The sequence below is a fragment of the Mesoplodon bidens genome (genome assembly GCF_964165515.1).
Source record: "Mesoplodon bidens genome assembly, chromosome: 1".
In the NCBI taxonomy this organism is placed as follows: Eukaryota; Metazoa; Chordata; class Mammalia; order Artiodactyla; family Ziphiidae; genus Mesoplodon; species Mesoplodon bidens.
This window is the reverse complement of record NC_138176.1, coordinates 120120239-120139566: the sequence shown is the minus strand read 5'-3', so window position 1 is coordinate 120139566 and position 19328 is coordinate 120120239. Positions and strand designations below refer to the sequence as shown.

General features: G+C 40.7%; 1 protein-coding gene across 5 annotated transcripts in view; it reads left to right on the top strand.

Annotated features, from left to right (window-relative positions):
• Positions 1-19328, top strand: part of ANK3 (ankyrin 3) — a 514823-nt gene that overhangs the window by 461154 nt on the left and 34341 nt on the right. For 4 of the 5 annotated variants that reach the window (XM_081254083.1, XM_081254082.1, XM_081254084.1 and 1 more), the window contains 4 exons: positions 515-637; positions 2419-2500; positions 15152-15226; positions 18329-18460. In XM_081254083.1, the coding sequence (XP_081110209.1) occupies positions 515-637; positions 2419-2500; positions 15152-15226; positions 18329-18460 (412 nt within the window). Of the gene's footprint in view, positions 1-514; positions 638-1076; positions 1104-2418; positions 2501-6730; positions 14522-15151; positions 15227-18328; positions 18461-19328 lie in introns of all 5 variants that reach the window. The other variant, XM_081254080.1, reaches the window with a different exon arrangement.

Below are 19328 nucleotides of genomic sequence, written 5' to 3'. Positions count from 1 at the left end.
TAGAATAACAAAATGCATCATATCTGGAATGCTCAGTAATCAAATAATGGATGAAATCCAAATTGAATGTTCAAGTTTCATCTTTATTTCTGGTGGAACCCGGGGACATTCTGGAGAGACCATCTTCCTCCTCAGAGAACCAAAGGACACAGGAGAATTGTTTTATTGTTATTACTATTTGCTGCTGTTATGGTTGCTAAAACTGAGGCTTTGAAAAAAGGTAATTATTAGACAGGAAGAAAATACATATAACTCAGACTATACACTGGATTGTCAGGATGAGACCAGCAGACCTAACACTCCTGTGTTTAGACTAGGAATTGGGCATTCTAACCTAAATCTTGCCAAGTTTAAATGTGACTATGTCGGCTGACATGTAATCGTTATCACCTTTTCCCTTTACTATTCCTGGTTCTCAAAGGGCTCCATAAAACAAACATGCTTAACTCTTGTGCACATGGGAATCCTCAGAAAAGTCTCTTTCTGTAACTGTCAACTACCTAAATTCTTCTAGATTAGAGACACCAGCCAAGAGCCCTGTGGTCGTCTGTCTTTTCTGAAAGAACCAAAGACAACAAAAGGACTGCCTCAAACAGCTGTTTGCAACTTAAACATCACTCTGCCTGCACAGAAAAAGGTATCTTTTAATACTGGTTTATTTTAACTTTCTTTCCCTGGCCTTGAAGAAGTGGGCCCTTGGTATGCAATTAAGGAATGCTTTGTAACATGATTGAAGCTCTTGAAACTCAAGTTTTATTAGTCTCTTTGTGTAGACTGACTGAGTCTTGTGACTGTGGTGTCAGATTCTTATGGTTTGTACGATGGAGTCCTCTGTTTATTGCTTCTGCTTCTGCTGGTAGTTCATAGATTTTGTTTGTTTTCAAATAATGTCACACATTAATTTGCCATGAATGTATAGCTTTGATATGTTTTGTTGGCTTCTTTTGGTTTGCTTTGCTTTCTACAGCAGCTTGCATTTTGTGCTCCCTACTCAGTCCTTTTCATATCCTGATATTCTTTTCCCTGCTGTCCATTATAATATTCCTTGTCTCTGCAATGCATCTTGGAACCAAAAGGAGACAGAGTCAGATCAAGAGGATGAGGTAATATGAACACTTCTGCTTTTACTCTTTTAGAGATAGAATAGAAATGGAATCTGTATAAAAGAAGTTGCAGAGGGCTGAAGTGTGGGAAATGTATTACATTTTTGCAGATCTTAGCTTAAATGAGGTAAAGGATACATATGTTTTCTTAAAGAATAATTTACTCTTCCACATGTACAGAAGAATACTTTAGTACAATCAATAGAATTAAAATCCAGCTAATGACTTAAAAAGAGGAACTAAAGTTCTTTAAGCATTTTTTAAATGTGATAGATTGGCATGGATAAATATACATTTGTGCATATTTTCACCTAGTATCCACTGTTATAACTTTTAAATCAAAGATGATGGTAATATATGACATTTTACATGTTTTATGTACTATAAAATATGCGCTCAGTGGCTACTGACAAATATTTGATATTCTATTTAAAGAAATTTATCTGGCCATTTTTTAAGAGTATAATTGTTCAATTAAGTTTTATTTTTTTATTTTTATTTTTTTTTCTTTTTGCGGTATGCGGGCCTCTCACTCTTGTGGCCTCTCCCGTTGCGGAGCACAGGCTCCGGATGCGCAGGCCCAGCGGCCATGGCTCACGGGCCCAGCCGCTCCGCGGCATATGGGATCCTCCCAGACCGGGGCACGAACCCGTATCCCCTGCATCGGCAGGCGGACTCTCAACCACTGCGCCACCAGGGAGGCCCATTCAATTAAGTTTTAAATAAATTTTTTCTTATAAGTTATCTCCTAGTATTTCTCCAAGTTATCAGGTCACTGGATTTTTAAAACTCACACCTCAGTAATAATAAACAGAATCAGTAGCCTTAAGACTCAGTAACATTACTTCAGTAAAACCATTAACCTCTTTTTAATCTCCTTGTCTACACTTTATGCCTATTAACATATAGAAACAACAGCAGTAATCGTAATAATAAACTTTGTGTGCCTTTTTTCCTTGAATGTACTCACAACGAGTGAGTGTACATCATGATATATGTGCTTTCAATACAAACAAATTTGGGAAAATTTACTGCTCAGCATCAGAAGTCTCTGTAATGCTTGTCTTTTATTTGTAGTTCCCTGTAGTCTGCTGTGTTGGTGCTCTTATATTTTGCGAAATGATGGTTATTTGGCTAAGAATTGGGGTGGGGTTGTAGAATCACAGTAGGAAATTAGCATTTCCCTGAGGAAAATCCGTAAGAAGAAAAATAAGGATAAACAAGATATCAACATGCCATTCTACAGAATGTTTCAAAATGATGAAAATGTCACAAGGAAGTGGAACATAATCTTCCTCTTCTTTTTCTTTTCCAGACCGAGAAAATGGATAGACGACAGAGCTTTGCATCGTTGGCTTTACGTAAGCGCTACAGCTACTTGACTGAGCCTGGAATGAGTGAGTTTCCTAACACACTTACTAATCTATGTGGATTTTTATAAGAAGAGACATTTTTTCTATACTGAATTTTGGGGTCATGTGAAAACCCAATGGCAGAAGAAAATTGCCTGCGGGAAAACTTTATCATGACATCTAAGTAATATATTGTGTATAGTTGGAGATGTGAGGTACAAACACCCCCAGATCGTAGCTTTAAAAGTTTTTTTAAGCCAGTAGCTTTTTTTTAAAATTAGAAACATCTATCACTTGAATTTGAAAACCTTGATTTCACCTTGGTAGTTAACTGTGTTAGGAGATGATGTTGTACCAAGGTTGCTTTAAATCTGTGCTCAAAAGAGAAAATATTTACTTTCATACATGTGGGACGGTAAAAAGGATGATAAAGTAACTCTGGTCATCTCATTTTTCTTAATATAGGTAGGTCATTATATCTTAGTCCTGATTCCTTTTTGTCCCAGTGGGCAAGAATTATATTTTCCTACCTTCTTGAGGTAGCACTTGTTTACTGATTTGCTTCCTCCCTCCCTCCCTCTCTCTCTCTCCCCTTCCCTCTGCTCTTTATTAAATATCAGTTCTAAGGCTGGCCTTCACTACACAGGTTAAACCCTTTTCTTCTCTCAGTGATTGTTTTGGTCCATTGTTAACTGGCTTGCAAGTATCAGGGCATAGGTTCATTCAGTCATATTCGTTCGTTCTCTCTGTCTCCCTCCCCCTTCCTATGTTTCCCTCATCCTTATGTTTATCACCTCTGGTGATCACTGCCTTCAAAATAACCCTCTCCACCAACAGGAACTAAGAGTGCTGAGAGCAGCACTGTGTTTGACTGATGTAGCATGGTGCCACTTGAACCATCAGAGGAGGATTTATACAAAAATTATTTTTAAATTAGTGAATCATTTCTAGCTGCTTCCCATTACTCACAGTTACTTGAATTCAGGGAGGATTGGAAATTTACCAGTAAGAACCACAACTCTGGTTTTTCCCATCTTTCCTGAATTCTTGTTTCTTTGGGCCAACATAGCATACTAAATGTGCAGCAGGAAACGACTCTACTACTTCGCTCAGGTGGTCTTAGCATAATCTTCTGCAGTCTAGCTCCTGGAGTACATACTAGGGAAGCTTTTATATTCAGACACAAAATGGGGAGCATAAGAGAAAGGAAACCCAACCACTCTCTTGAATGTTCTTCCAGATCTCTTTTTTTCCTCTAGCATAAATATCTAAATCTTTCCAAAACCATAAGAGCTGAAATTAACTCTTATTATGCTACAAAGCAGGGAAGGTATGTGTGTATGTAACTAGATGGTTTTTCAATACAACTGAATCTCCTGGGTGGAAGTTTTCCTTGGGATACTCTTTTGCCCCAAAGCGAAGGCTCTCATGGTGTAGATGCTTGGGACTCCCAGGCAATAGCCTTAAGCTTTGGACAGTCTCCATGGACCAGCTACTTGAGGTTGGGGTACCTCTGGGCAGGCAAGCTGCTATCCGATTTTGGTCCCTAAGGTATTTATTTGGGGAATATATGAGTTGTAAGGTCAGGTGTGTGTGCTGAGTCAATTGAATTTTTCCCACCTCTGAAAGGGTTGCTACTTCTTGGTTAGCTTCAGTTAAGGTAAATGTAGTTTGTCTTCCTTGACTTTTGATAGAAGGAAGAGGGTACTTTTCTCTCTGTTTTACAAGAGGGAGCATAATGGTGGACAGAAGAATGGGAAGAACTAAGAATGGACTAAAAGAAAAACAAAGGAAATCTTATGGCCCCTGAATTGGTGTTAGAACTCCAAGTGAAGGCAGCTTTTCCTGCACTACCCTGTCCTTTCCAACGCCCCCCTCCAGAAAAAAGATGCTGCTGTAATTCAGTGCCTGACACCCAGAATTCCCTTTGTTATAAAGGGTATCACAAAATATGTATCATTAAAGCATAAAATATGTAACTAATCAGTAAATTGGTTGCTTTGTGCAAAGTATAAAACCCTAGATGTGGTTCAGAAGACTGCTCTGCTTGGTGAAGCCAGACTTCAGTGGTAAAGGAGAGATGCTTTGCCAGTTTCTGGTAGTTATAAAAATAAGTTCTCTTGAGCCATTAAACGGAGCCCAAATCACTGAATTGAAGGAATTCCCAAACCTTCCATTTGCAGTGTGGTGTTTCCAAAATTAAGCCAATATTGAGAATTGTGACTAGGAGTGGTAATGAATGGGTGAGTTTTTTCCTTAGTTCTTCCACTTTTCTTTAGAATAATATGTAAGCCTAGAAAAGGATATGTTCTGAATGTTTGAATTTAAATGTACACCAGGAATGAAAATCTTCACCCTTGTGGGAGTCGCTGTTAATCCAAGGACTGGATTGTAGCAATGGCACGAGCACAGCATGAAGAGTGTAAAGATGAAGCAGATTCTCATTTCCTCTTTGAGTTTCACTCTTATTCTGAACACCAGTGCTTTCTGGAAGCGAAACTGTACTCAACTTTGATATAGAACGTTAGCCCTTGGCAGGCATTCCGAACCTCTGTGACCAGCTCAGTTTGTTTCCTAGAACTGTAGAAGTAGAGAGGACTCAGTGTGTGCTTGCTCTCCCCCAGCGAGGGTGCTTACCTCATTCGTATGTTTCTTATCCCGTTGCCAGAAGAATGTGGTACTAAATCCATCCTTCCTGGTGGTAGGTCTGCCTCATGGTTGCGCCAGTGTTTGGGGTATCCATGAGTCCCATGAATATTCTGGGAAGGCACCAGAATTGGTCCCTTTGCTATCGATAAAATATATACACGGATATATACTGTATCCTACTGTAGAGAGTTAAATACGGGGTGTTAAAAATATGACTGCTTTTAAGATTTCCCCCGTGATACCTTTTGAGAATTAGAAGTAAATGGATTATGAAAAATATCTGAGATAAACTATGTGCTTTTATCCATAATGAAGACAACACCAGACATGATATATTTAGTTGCAGATGGATTTTTCATATGCAGTATTAAATATTTCCCTAAAAAAATCTCAAAAGGGGACTTCCCTGGTGGTCCTGTGGTTAAAAGACTCCACACTTCCACTTCAGGGGGCACGAGTTTGATCCCTGGTCAGGGAACTAAGATCCCACAAGTTGCGAGGGGCGGCCAAAAAAAAAAAAAAAATCTCAAAAGGTACCAAGACTTCGCATCTCATGGAAAAAGTGTACTCTTCTTTCTAAATACTCTTGTGAAAGTATTTTTAAAGTTTACACATTGTGCATAATATGGCATAAAAATTGTACTACTTCTTTGGCTCGTTTGCCATGATATATTGCGCATGAGAAAATGTTTTCAGTTGCTTTGCTTGCTTATGGTAACCATGAACCATATTTCTAGTTTTTTTCCCCTTTGTGTGTGCGTACACATGCATTCTAAAATCATTTCATGTTAACGTTTCTTTTTTCCTCACCAAAAGGAATATACTGCATGGAAAAGATAAATGCAAACATTCCTTTTCTTTGTTTTTTTTTCTTTTAAAATTCTGACTCAGAAAATTTCTTGCTCTTATTGGCTTTTTACGGGTGTGAAGCATAACCGAATTGTGCATGGAAGATACAAATTTAAAATCCAGTGGCTTCACAGTTTGCACATCAGTTGCCTGTCACTTAAAAGTTATTTTGGATTCTGCATGAAATAGGCTTGAGTGGTTTTCTAAAATAAGAGTTTTAGACATTTAACATATAGCTACGCACATTGATATGGTTCTAAGTAGGTGCAATCTGTATCACCAAGAGGTCCAAGGAGATGGAACATTAGAAATTACTAAAATGAGAGTTATATGGTTGCACAAAACAAACATGTACCTATACGGGCAAAACAGAACGGCTACTGATATTTCAAAACCAGCACATAAGAAAGTCAATAGGAAGTAAGGGAATAGTTTTTCCATTGTGGTTATTTTTCTCATCATTGTTTCCTTGTGTTTTTTGTGTTTTTTTCACTGTTGGCCTATTTGGTTGCAACGTGCTTTTTCTGTCTTTTCATTTCACACTGCTCTGTGTTTTACTTAGTTTTATTTTTAACTTTGGATTAGTTATGTCTGTAGCAATTTTTTTTCCCTCTTAATTGTTCCTTTTGCCTCTTCCATTCTAAATCATGCAAACAATTGTACTTGCTTTTGTAATATTTCAAAGTTTACTGACCAATTTTTTTCTCTGGTCTCTCTGTTTCTCAACCATTTTTGTTGATTTTTGTGTTTGATTTCATTTTAAAATTTAAGAAACAGTTGAACGGAGCGCAGGACCAACGAGATCCCTCCCCACCACTTACTCATACAAGCCATTCTTTTCTGCAAGAGCATACCAGTCCTACACAGCAGCTCCGATGACAGTGCCCGGGCCGGCCACATCAGGCTTCACTTCCTTATCAAGTTCCTCCTCTAATACGCCATCAGCTTCTCCATTAAAATCAATATGGTCTGTTTCGACTCCTTCTCCAATCAAATCCACGTTAGGCGCATCAACTACATCTTCGGTTAAATCCATTAGTGATGTGGCATCTCCAATTAGATCCTTTCGGACAATTTCTTCGCCAATAAAAACAGTGGTGTCACAGTCTCCATACAATATCCAAGTTTCCTCTGGTACCCTGGTTAGAGCTCCCACAGTCACGGAGGCCTCGCCTTTAAAGGGGCTGGCATCCAATTCTACGTTTTCCTCTCGAACCTCCCCAGTGACTACAGCAGGATCTCTTTTGGAGAGGTCATCCATTACCATGACACCCCCTGCTTCCCCCAAATCAAACATTAATATGTATTCCTCGAGTCTGCCATTTAAGTCAATTATCACATCCACAGCACCACTAATATCTTCACCTTTAATGTCAGTGGTGTCTCCAGCTAAATCAACAGCTGATGTCATTTCATCAGCTAAAGTTACGATGGCCTCTTCTCTCTCATCACCCGTGAAACAGATGCCTGGACATGCAGAGGTAGCATTAGTCAACGGATCTATTTCCCCTCTGAAATATCCATCATCTTCAACTTTAATTAACGGATGCAAAGCCACTGCCACATTACAGGAAAAAATTGCTACAGCTACAAACTCTGTGAGCTCTGTGGTTAATGGAGCCGCTGACGCAGTTGAGAAAGTGTTCCCGACCACCACAGCAATGCCGTTTTCCCCACTCAGGTCATATGTTTCTCCAGCACCATCAGCTTTTCAGTCTCTAAGAACTCCTTCTGCAAGTGCACTCTATACATCCCTCGGGTCGTCAATATCTGCAACTACCTCATCTGTAACTTCATCAATAATAACAGTGCCAGTATACTCTGTAGTCAATGTTTTGCCAGAACCAGCATTAAAGAAACTTCCAGACTCTAATTCACTTACAAAATCAGCAGCAGCCTTGCTGTCGCCCATTAAAACATTGACTACGGAGACACTTTCTCAGCCCCATTTCAATCGAACTTCATCTCCAGTTAAGTCATCTTTGTTCCTTGCACCATCTGCCCTTAAGCTGTCTACGCCACCTTCTCTATCTTCCAGTCAGGAGATACTAAAAGACGTGGCTGAAATGAAGGAGGACCTAATGCGGATGACTGCAATACTCCAAACAGATGTGCCTGAGGAGAAGCCATTCCAACCTGAACTCCCCAAAGAAGGGAGAATCGACGATGAAGAACCTTTCAAAATTGTCGAGAAAGTGAAGGAAGACTTAGTGAAAGTTAGTGAAATCCTTAAAAAGGATGTCTGTGTGGATAAGGGACCACCCAAATCACCAAAGAGTGACAAAGGACATTCTCCCGAAGACGACTGGATAGAATTCAGTTCAGAAGAAATAAGAGAGGCAAGACAACAGGCTGCTGCGAGCCATTCTCCATCTCCGCCAGAGATAGTGCAAGTCAAGGCAAAGGCTGCCTCCGAAAAGGATTATAACTTGACCCAAGTGATTGATTACCTAACAAATGATATCGGGAGTAGTTCACTGACAAACTTAAAGTACAAGTTTGAGGATGCCAAGAAGGATGGTGAAGAGAGACAGAAACGAATTTTAAAACCAGCAATTGCACTGCAGGAACACAAACTCAAAATGCCTCCAGCCTCCATGAGGTCTTCCACCTCCGAGAAAGAGTTATGTAAGATGGCCGATTCCTTTTTTGGAACAGATACTATTTTAGAGTCTCCAGATGACTTTTCTCAACATGACCAAGATAAAAGTCCCTTGTCTGACAGTGGCTTTGAAACAAGAAGTGAGAAAACACCTTCGGCCCCACAAAGCGCTGAAAGCACTGGACCCAAACCACTTTTTCATGAAGTCCCCATCCCTCCGGTCATTACAGAAACGAGAACTGAAGTGGTTCATGTTATCAGAAGCTATGAGCCCTCAGCTGGAGAGGCTCCCCCGTCCCAACCAGAGGAGCCCGTGTCACCCAAACCGTCACCTCCTTTTATGGAACTGGAACCAGAAAAGCCTACCACTTCTAGTATTAAAGAAAAAGTCAAAGCGTTTCAAATGAAAACCAGTAGCGAGGAAGACGACCACAGTCACGTTCTGGGCAAAGGCATGCGTGTTAAAGAAGAGACTCATATAACCACAACCACCAGAATGGTTTATCATTCTCCACCAGGCAGTGAAGGCACCTCTGAGAGAATTGAAGAAACCATGTCAGTCCACGACATCATGAAGGCCTTTCAGTCCGGGCGAGACCCTTCCAAAGAGCTGGCAGGTCTGTTTGAACATAAGTCGGCAGTGTCCCCAGACGTTCACAAGTCTGCTGCTGAAACCTCAGCCCAGCACGCAGAGAAGGACAACCAAATGAAACCCAAACTGGAGCGTATAATAGAAGTCCACATCGAAAAAGGTAACCAAGCTGAGCCCACTGAAGTCATTATTAGAGAAACCAAAAAGCATCCAGAAAAGGAAATGTATGTATATCAGAAAGACTTATCCCGGGGAGATATTAACCTAAAAGATTTTCTGCCAGAAAAACACGATGCTTTTCCTTGTTCAGAGGAACAGGGTCAGCAAGAAGAAGAAGAACTCACTGCTGAAGAGTCGTTGCCGTCTTACCTGGAGTCTTCCAGAGTAAACACTCCCGTGTCCCAAGAAGAAGATAGTCGCCCTAGTTCTGCTCAGCTCATATCTGATGACTCTTACAAAACACTGAAGCTCTGGAGTCAGCACTCAATAGAATACCATGACGATGAGTTGTCAGAACTAAGAGGGGAATCTTACAGGTTTGCTGAGAAAATGCTTCTGTCAGAAAAGCTAGATGTGTCTCATTCTGATACCGAGGAATCAGTTACAGACCATGCGGGACCCCCTAGCTCAGAGTTACAGGGGTCTGATAAGCGGGCCAGAGAAAAAGTAGTCACTGCCCCCAAAAAAGAAATTATCTCCAAAATCTATAAAGATGTGTCTGAAAATGGTGTAGGTAAAGTGTCTAAGGATGAGCATTTTGATAAAGTGACAGTGTTGCACTATTCTGGCGATGTTAGTAGTCCAAAACATGCCATGTGGATGCGCTTTACTGAGGACAGATTAGACAGAGGTAGAGAGAAGTTGATATACGAAGATAGGGTGGACAGGACCGTGAAGGAAGCTGAAGAAAAACTGACTGAAGTGTCACAGTTTTTTCGTGACAGAACCGAAAAGCTCAATGATGAACTGCAGTCCCCAGAGAAAAAGCCACACCCTAGGAATGGCAAAGAATACTCATCTCAAAGCTCTACCAGTAGCAGCCCTGAGAAAGCACTGCTGACAGAACTGCTGGCAAACGGTGACGAGTGGGTCAAGGCGAGGCAGCGTGGCTGCGACAGACAAGGCTTCCCCAGAGCCGATGAGAAGGACGCAGTCAGTCTGCCCAGCAGCCCGGAGGTGGTTCCTTCCCAACAGACTGAGGATAGCAAGTCCACAGAGGAAGCCAAAGGAAGTCGTTCACAGAGCAAAGAATCAGAAGGGCCCCAGTCTGGGTTTCAGCTCAAACAATCTAAACTCAGTTCCATTAGATTAAAATTTGAACAAGGTGCGCAGGCCAAAAGTAAGGACGTTTCTCAAGAAGACAGAAAGCCAGATGGCCAATCCAAAATCCCAGTTAAAAAAATCCAGGAGAGCAAGCTACCTGTCTACCAAGTGTTCGCTAGAGAGAAACAGCAGAAGGCCATAGACCCTTTGGATGAAAGTGTCCCTGTGCAAAAAGATCTTACGGTATTCAAAGCTAAAGATGAGCATGCCCAGAGCAATGAAATGGTTATAAATGATTTTGGCTCTGATGACGTGAAAAAACAGAGAACTGAAATGTCAAGTAAAGCAATGCCTGACTATTTTTCTGAGCAACAGGCTAAAGACTTGGCATGCCACGTAACCGCAGAATTAGCCACCAAGGGACCATGGGACAAAAAGATCTTTAGAACGTGGGAAAGTTCTGGAGCCACTAACAATAAGTCGCAGAAAGAGAAACTTTCGCATGTACTTGTTCATGATGTAAGAGAGAATCATGTTGGTCACCCTGAGAGTAAAACTGTTGATCAGAGGGATGAATTTTTGTCTGTGACTGAGAGAGAACATAAATTGTTGACAAATGGCTCTCTCTCAGAAATTAAGGAAATGACTGTAAAATCTCCCTCCAAAAAAGTCTTATATAGGGAATACGGTGTTAAAGACGGGGAACATCCAGGTGGATCTCCTGACCAACCTTCCAGGAGAAGTGAGAGCTCGGCAGTGTCGCACATCCCAGTCAGGGCTGCGGAGGAAAGGAGGGCGCCGTCTTCGGACATTCCCGATGGCTTTTGCAAGCAGTCGACATTTCCAAAACATGAACTATCTCAAAAGTTATCCCGATCAAGTATGAGTAAAGAGACAGTTGAGACACAGCACTTTAATTCCATAGAAGATGAAAAAGTTACCTATTCAGAAATCAGCAAAGTTTCCAAACGTCAGAGTTACGTAGGCTTATGCCCGCCTCTCGATGAAACCGAGCTCTCCCCGACCAAGTCTCCTGATTCTCTAGAGTTTAGCCCAGGAAAGGAATCGCCCTCTAGTGATGTATTCGACCACAGTCCCATTGATGGATTGGAAAAAGTTGCACCACTGGCCCAGACGGAGGGAGGGAAAGAGATAAAAACTTTACCTGTTTATGTCAGTTTTGTACAGGTGGGGAAGCAGTATGAAAAGGAGATACAACAAGGAGGTGTAAAAAAAATCATAAGTCAGGAATGTAAGACGGTACAAGAGACCAGGGGGACCTTTTATACAACTAGACAGCAAAAGCCACCCTCTTCTCCCCAGGCTAGTCCAGAAGATGATACTCTAGAGCAAGTGTCCTTTCTAGACAGCTCTGGGAAAAGCCCTTTAACCCCAGAGACGCCCAGTTCAGAGGAAGTGAGTTATGAATTTACATCTAAGACACCAGACTCGCTTATAGCTTATATACCAGGCAAACCCAGCCCAATTCCCGAGGTTTCGGAGGAATCTGAGGAGGAGGAACAGGCCCGGTCAGCCTCCTTAAAGCAGACTGCAGCGGAGGAGACGGCAGCCGTCGAGCACCAAACGCCTAACCATGTGAGCACAGACTCTAACCAAAGACTCAGAACTAACAGAGTTGCCTACATTGAATTTCCCCCTCCTCCACCGCTGGATGCAGACCAGATGGAGTCCGATAAGAAACATCCGAATCTCCCTGAAAGAGAGGTTGACATGATTGAAGTCAGTCTGCAAGACGAGCATGACAAGTACCGGCTGGCGGAACCGGTCATCAGGGTGCAGCCACCTTCCCCAGTTCCTCCTGGGGCGGACATCAGTGACTCCAGCGATGACGAATCCCTTTATCAACCAGTCCCGGTCAAAAAGTACACCTTCAAGTTAAAGGAGGTCGACGACGAACAAAAAGAAGGGACAAAATCCAAAGCCTCTGCTGAAAAGGCTTCCACCCAGAAAGAATCAGAAATGAATGGATCTGGAAAAGATACTGAATTTGGCCTTGGCCTTGATTCACCTCAGAATGAAACGGCCCAGAATGGGAACAATGACCAGTCCATCACAGAGTGTTCCATTGCCACCACGGCAGAGTTTTCTCACGACACAGATGCCACAGAGATCGACTCTCTGGACGGCTACGACCTGCAAGACGAAGATGACGGCTTGACAGAGAGTGATTCTAAATTCCCAGGTCAAACCCTAGAGCTGAAGAAAGATGTCTGGAACACGGAGGGCATTCTGAAGCCAGCTGATCGCTCCTTTAGCCAAAGCAAGTTGGAAGTTATCGAGGAGGAGGAGGGAAGGGTGGGGCCAGATGAAGAGAAGCCACCTTCTAAAAGCTCTTCATCTGAAAAGACTCCCGCCAAGACTGATCAGAAGTCGGGGGCCCAGTTTTTCACACTAGAAGGCAGACATCCGGACAGATCAGTGTTTCCTGATACTTACTTCAGTTACAAAGTAGATGAAGAATTTGCCACTCCTTTTAAGACAGTAGCTACCAAAGGTCTAGATTTTGACCCCTGGTCTAATAACCGAGGGGATGATGACGTTTATGACAGTAAATCACGGGAAGATGAAACTAAGCCATTCGGTCTGGCTGTGGAAGACCACTCTCCAGCCACCACCCCTGATACAACGCCAGCCCGAACGCCAACTGACGAAAGTACCCCTACTAGTGAGCCTAACCCCTTCCCATTTCATGAAGGAAAAATGTTTGAGATGACTCGCAGTGGTGCAATTGACATGAGCAAGAGGGATTTTGTTGAAGAGAGGCTCCAATTTTTCCAGATTGGTGAGCATACTTCTGAAGGGAAGTCAGGGGACCCGGGGGAAGGGGATAAAAGTACAGTCACTGCCACCCCACAGCCACAGGCAGGGGACACCACTGTAGAAACCAATCTAGAGGGAAATGTAGAGGCACCTACAGTGGAACCTAACCCCAGCATCCCGACCAGCGGAGAGTGTCAGGAAGGCACATCCAGTAGTGGCTCCCAGGAGAAAGCAGCAGCGGCCACTAACACCTCTAAACTTGACCCCAAGTTGCGCACGCCTATAAAAATGGGAATTTCTGCATCCACCATGACCTTGAAGAAAGAAGGCCCTGGAGAAGTGGCAGATAAGATAGAAGCTGTGATGACCAGTGGTCAGGGATTAGAGAATGAACCTGTAACAGTGATTGCAAATACAGCCGATAGCCACATGGGCGTTAGGCCCCAAGAAAAACATGATTTTCAAAAAGATAACTTTAATAACAACAACAATTTGGATTCTTCCACTATACAGACAGATAACATTACAAGTCATGTAGTTCTGACAGAACATTCTGCACCCACTTGTACCACAGAGAAAGCTAATCCAGTGAAAAGCTCATCAGGAAAAAAGACAGGGGTACTGCAAGGACACTGTGTGAGAGAGAAACAGAAAGTTCTTGGAGAGCAGCAAAAGACAAAGGAATCGCTAGGGATTAGGCGAAAATCCAAACTTCCCATAAAGGCCACTTCACCAAAAGATCTCTTCCCACCAGACCATAGGCCAGACATTCATGTGAGTAAAATGAAGCAGGTTAGTCAATCTGAGAAAACCAAAACCCTCACTGCTTCTTCACGTGTAGATGTAAAGTCCAGAATTCCAGTGAAGAATACACACAGGGAAAACACAGGTTCAGTTAGAAAACCGTGTGCTACACAAAAGCAGGGGCAGCCAGACAAAGGCAAGGCCAAACAGCTTCCGTCCAAGTTGCCAGTAAAGGTAAGATCCACCTGTGTCACCACCGTCACCACCACCACCACCACTACCACAGTTAAAGTTAGGAAAAGTCAGCTTAAGGAAGTATGTAAACACTCCATTGAATATTTTAAGGGAATTAGTGGTGAGACCTTAAAGCTTGTGGACCGCCTCTCTGAAGAAGACAAAAAGATGCAGTCCGAGTTGTCCGATGAGGAAGACAGTACCTCAAGAAACACGTCGTTGTCCGAGACTTCCCGGGGTGGCCAGCCTTCGGTTACAACGAAGTCTGCTAGAGATAAGAAAACAGAGGCAGCACCTTTAAAATCAAAGAGTGAAAAGGCCGGCAGTGAGAAATGGAGCAGTAGGAGGACTGGTGAGAATGAAGGCAGTCAGGTCTCTCGAGCACTCTTTGCTCACATCCTGGAGAACGAGCATAGTTTGTAAACACTTTCCAACTCGTAGACCCTAGTGCATGAACTGTTGTGATTGCCTGTGGAGTGACTTAACCGTAGTTTCTCATTCTGTCATTGTCATCTGTATGTGCTGTCTATATACTCTTCTTTCTTCCTTTTAACCCAACGACACTGTAGACAGCTAGGGAAGCATGCTGAAGATATCGGTGTCATTCAAGATGAGCAACTTTTTTTTTTTTTTTCAGTGTGCTAATGGATATGATTCTGTCAAAGTAAAAGCACAGATGTTGAAATGCCATCGTGGTGTTTTCACCAACACGACACTTCTGTAACTATTGTAAAGTAGCTAGCTTGTCAGCATGTTGAATTCCATTACATTGAGCATCCATGTAGTCTGACATTTGGCCTGATGCAGGTGAAAATCAAGTGAGTCATGTGAAAAGAGAAGTGTTCATGTAGGTGATTAGGACACATTTAAGTGTACAGTGTTAGCAGTAGTCTCTCTGTAAAATCTGAATACTGCTAAAAGCAATTTTCCAGTGTCGTGTCTTTCTTGATGATTATTTTAATTAAGAAATTGTAAATCGTAGGTCCACAGAGTCCATGTGAACGGACAGATATCAGGATGGCAATAGTAGCCGATCACCTGGGACTTAGTTGGACAGGTAAGTGTGTATACACCTGAACGAAACAAATAGTTTCTTAATTTGTCTTTTTCATAAGCAGTTTATTATTTTTTTAAAAAAAGCAATGAGTAAAAAACATGTTTATCACTCGTAATTCTATCTACCCAGAGTTAATTATAGATAATACCCCGTATACTGTGTTTTTCAAAGCTTTTCTATGCATATACCCTAAAGAATAGAAATTTAAATCTTATTTTACCTTAAATTTAAGCACTTTCTTCACAATGCCATTTCTGGTAATATGGGATAACCTTTTACCTAATAGCAAATTTATTTTGTGGCATATAGGAAAACGTAACTAAGGCCTATGGTGTTTAAATAATCCAAAAATTTTAACTATGGTTTATGCCCTTAGATCAGCTCTCTTAGGCAATAGTTCAACTAATCCATGCCTAGGTTTCACAAATTTTAATCATTCATGAGTCACTGTCACAATTTTTATGATATACACATATTATTTGCATGCTTATTGACCTGATACTCTTAAGTGGACTCACTTTTATGCTCAAAGATTTATTTAAAAGGAAATCTTATGTCATTTTGATAATGGAAATCAAGGATCATGTTCAATAACTAGATAAATAAGAAAACAAAGGATGACAGTTAAGCTTAAATTTTGAATTTAAATTGAAAAAAATAGGATACAGGTGAATGAATCTATTCAATTTACAAAAATAGTTGAGCTCTGTGAAATGAATGAAACTTTTTATAATCAGGGTGTAGAAGAGGAATTTTTGGCTTGATTTCACTTCATTAAAGATGAAGATAAGGCTCTGTGTCAACTGGACAATACTGCTTTGTAGTTTTGATGTTAACTGGGCCCCCCAAATCCTACTTCACATGAATCAGAGAAATTTTAAGTTTTATAGGTTGAGTGTATTTTTTTTTAACGCACAGCCAAAAAACAACAGTTAAATATAAATAAATGTTAATTATTGTCCTATTTAAAGTCATCTTGCATACTATCAGCGACATACATTCTCTACTCAGGGAAACAATTATCTAGGCTATCAAAATGGAGAACATGAAACTAGATCATGGCACAAAAGGTCATTTACATTTATTTCCTTCAAATGCCCAGAATCCCAGGCCTTCCCCACCCTCCGCATATTAAGGCCTCCTCTCTCCTTCCGCCCAGCCCTGCCCTCAGGCACACTGCTACTGACCTGGCCTAGTGGATCTCTGAAGAGACAGTGGGTCTGAGTAATCCTTTGCAGACTGTTGAGAGTTAACAGTAATTCATTATGTATAAGTATTTTCGAACATAAAATTAATAATAGTGTTATATTTTAACAGTGGACACTGTAATCTGAAAATATCCTGGAGCTAATATTGATTTTGTGCATTATCTACCCATAACTATTAGATTATTTTCTTTAAGCAAAACCAGTCCTTAGTTTGTCAGAGTAAACTCTTGGAGAATATGTGACATTAAGAATAGCGAGACAAAGTCATAAAACTGTAAAATTCTTAGTGACAATGTGTCTTTGCTCTGAGTCTCTAGACAAAGGATATGGTTTGGTCATGAGGGCAGGAAGGATTACTGCCCTTAAAACACAAAGAGATAAGGCACTTAAAAAAAATTAACTTTTCTAATTCAAATTACTATATGCTCAATGAAGATTATTAGGAAAATGAGCATTTAGAAAAACAAAATTTAAATCCATCCCTCAGAACCACTGTTAACAAGCAACTTAATGTACTTTGGTGTTTTGGTTTTTTTTTTAATAAAAAGCTTTTAAAGTGTTATATACACAGTATAATTTTCTGCTTTTTTATTTACTTTCTGATCTTGGTTTTAATGGAAAAATAACATCCAATAGCCATACTTTACAATGGTGTTTTGCTGTTGGTCACAATGCACTAGTGAGTCATGAAATCAATTCATGCTTTGTTTTTGTTTTTAAAAGGAAAAGAAAATGTCTGTCTATCACATATAGTAAGGTTGCTTTGCTCCATAAAGATGTGGTTTCATTTATATAAGCACCATGATATACAATGTATTTCTAACTGTGGGCTGTGATCAGTTTGCCAGCCACTGCATTACATTAACTCCTCTCCTTTTGTTCAACACATGCTTTGTTTTCAATTTTTCAGTAGTACAAGCCTACAGTGAGCATTCATGTATGTAAATAATTGTGTACAACCCTGTGTACTGTCACCATAGATTTCTAGGAGTGAAATCAGTTGGTCAAAGGATACAGACTTTTTTAAGCCCCTGAATACATTTTGCCAAACTGCTGGAAATGGTTCTTAAGCAGGATAGAATCGTCCAACTACTTTTTCATGGATTTATTTTCACATTTCTTACTTTTTATAATCATTTAAGGTAATAAACACCTGACATCTTTTTTAAATGTGCAAAAAATATACAGTGAAAAGTAAGTCTCCTTCTCACCTTTGACTCCCAAGTTTAACTCTCCCAAGGCAACTACGCATATCGTATGTATCCTTCCAAAGACACGCTCTGCATTCACAAGATTGAGTGTATGGTTATATACACTTAGCTGGACAGAAAGCTTATCTCCCTTTTATTTTTTACACAAGTGACAGCATTTCATAGACAATGATCTGGCTTGGAGTCATCATTTAACCTCCCAAGTGGCACTGATGAAACTTGAAGGCATATAGAATAGAGTATTATGTGAGTAAAAGATCCACTTCATGAAGGTTGCCGAGAGAAAACCCTACCGGCTCCTCATGTGGCATGTTTATGAATTGTATATCCCTACCTATCTTGTATGAAGTTTGCTCAAATTGCAGACAATAATTTGGCTGAGTTAAAAGAATCTAGCAACATCCTCTTTGAACAGAGCAAGAATCTTTATAAAATAATCTCCAAAGGGAATCTGATTATAACCAGGGAATTACCTTAGGAGAGATAAGTCACAGCCTGTATATTATCAGTATTTTCCTGTGAAATCAAGTATATAAAGATTAATGCCCAAGGCTGTACTTGGGTTTTACTATAAAATCCTTTCCTTTTTTTTTTGGCAGGGGGGCAGTTGAGCATTACTTTTATGAAATATATGTGATAAAAGTACAATATGAAATCTTAGTAACTCCTTTTCTTTTCTACAGAACTGGCAAGGGAACTGAATTTTTCAGTGGATGAAATCAATCAAATACGTGTGGAAAATCCAAATTCTTTAATTTCTCAAAGCTTCATGTTATTAAAAAAATGGGTTACCAGAGACGGAAAAAATGCTACAAGTATGCTGAAATTATATTACTTTAACTTGCAAAATTGCTTATGTCTAATATTTCAGATAAGCCTACTGTTATAAAATCACAGTGATCATAAAGTAATGGCAAGTCTTTTCAAGTTATACTTGTTTAATTTTGTGCTAATATTCTAAACTTCTGTCTTTAGGAAGCAAGTAGTAGGGGTTTTTTTTGCATTTTGTCTATATTTGCATTTTTTGCATTTTTCTCTGTGACCATCAAAAATGAAAATATAATTCTAGCTGTTCAATCATAGGGCGGTGGTGGGAAACAATGTGAAGTTACTGCTATGGCCAGAAATGGATGTGCAGGGAGGTAAGAGAGAAAAGGATAGGATCAAATCATTTTATCCAGCCCGGTCTGTGATGGCAGAGAACTCCCCAGTATTCCTGGGTTTTGTGTGGTTTAGGTGGCGGTAGGGGAGTGGTGCTATACTGTGACAAATGCCAACCCATAACGATGTGGAATCAGTTACTGGGGGTTTGCCTGGGTCAGCCTGACCTTAGGTAAGTCATTAATGCTAAGCATCAAATATAAGGGTGACCTATTTTGATAGTCTAACAGGAGAGGAATGTGTTTATTAGATCCCCTTATAACTAACAGGAGTCTCGCTGTTTTGAGGCCTATCTGCTCTGCGCCTTACAGAGATGGAACGAATGTTGCTGTCATCACACACAGCTTCACAAAACGATTCTTAAGACCCTAACATATCTTCCCTGGAGCAGCGAGCTTTCTGAGCCCTCTGGATAGTGAATATTGCAGAGGTGCAGTGAGGAGGGATTAAGACGCTAGGAGGGTCAAGTGAGCCATGCCTTTGTGTGGATATTGTGATGACATAGAAGAAAATAATTTAATT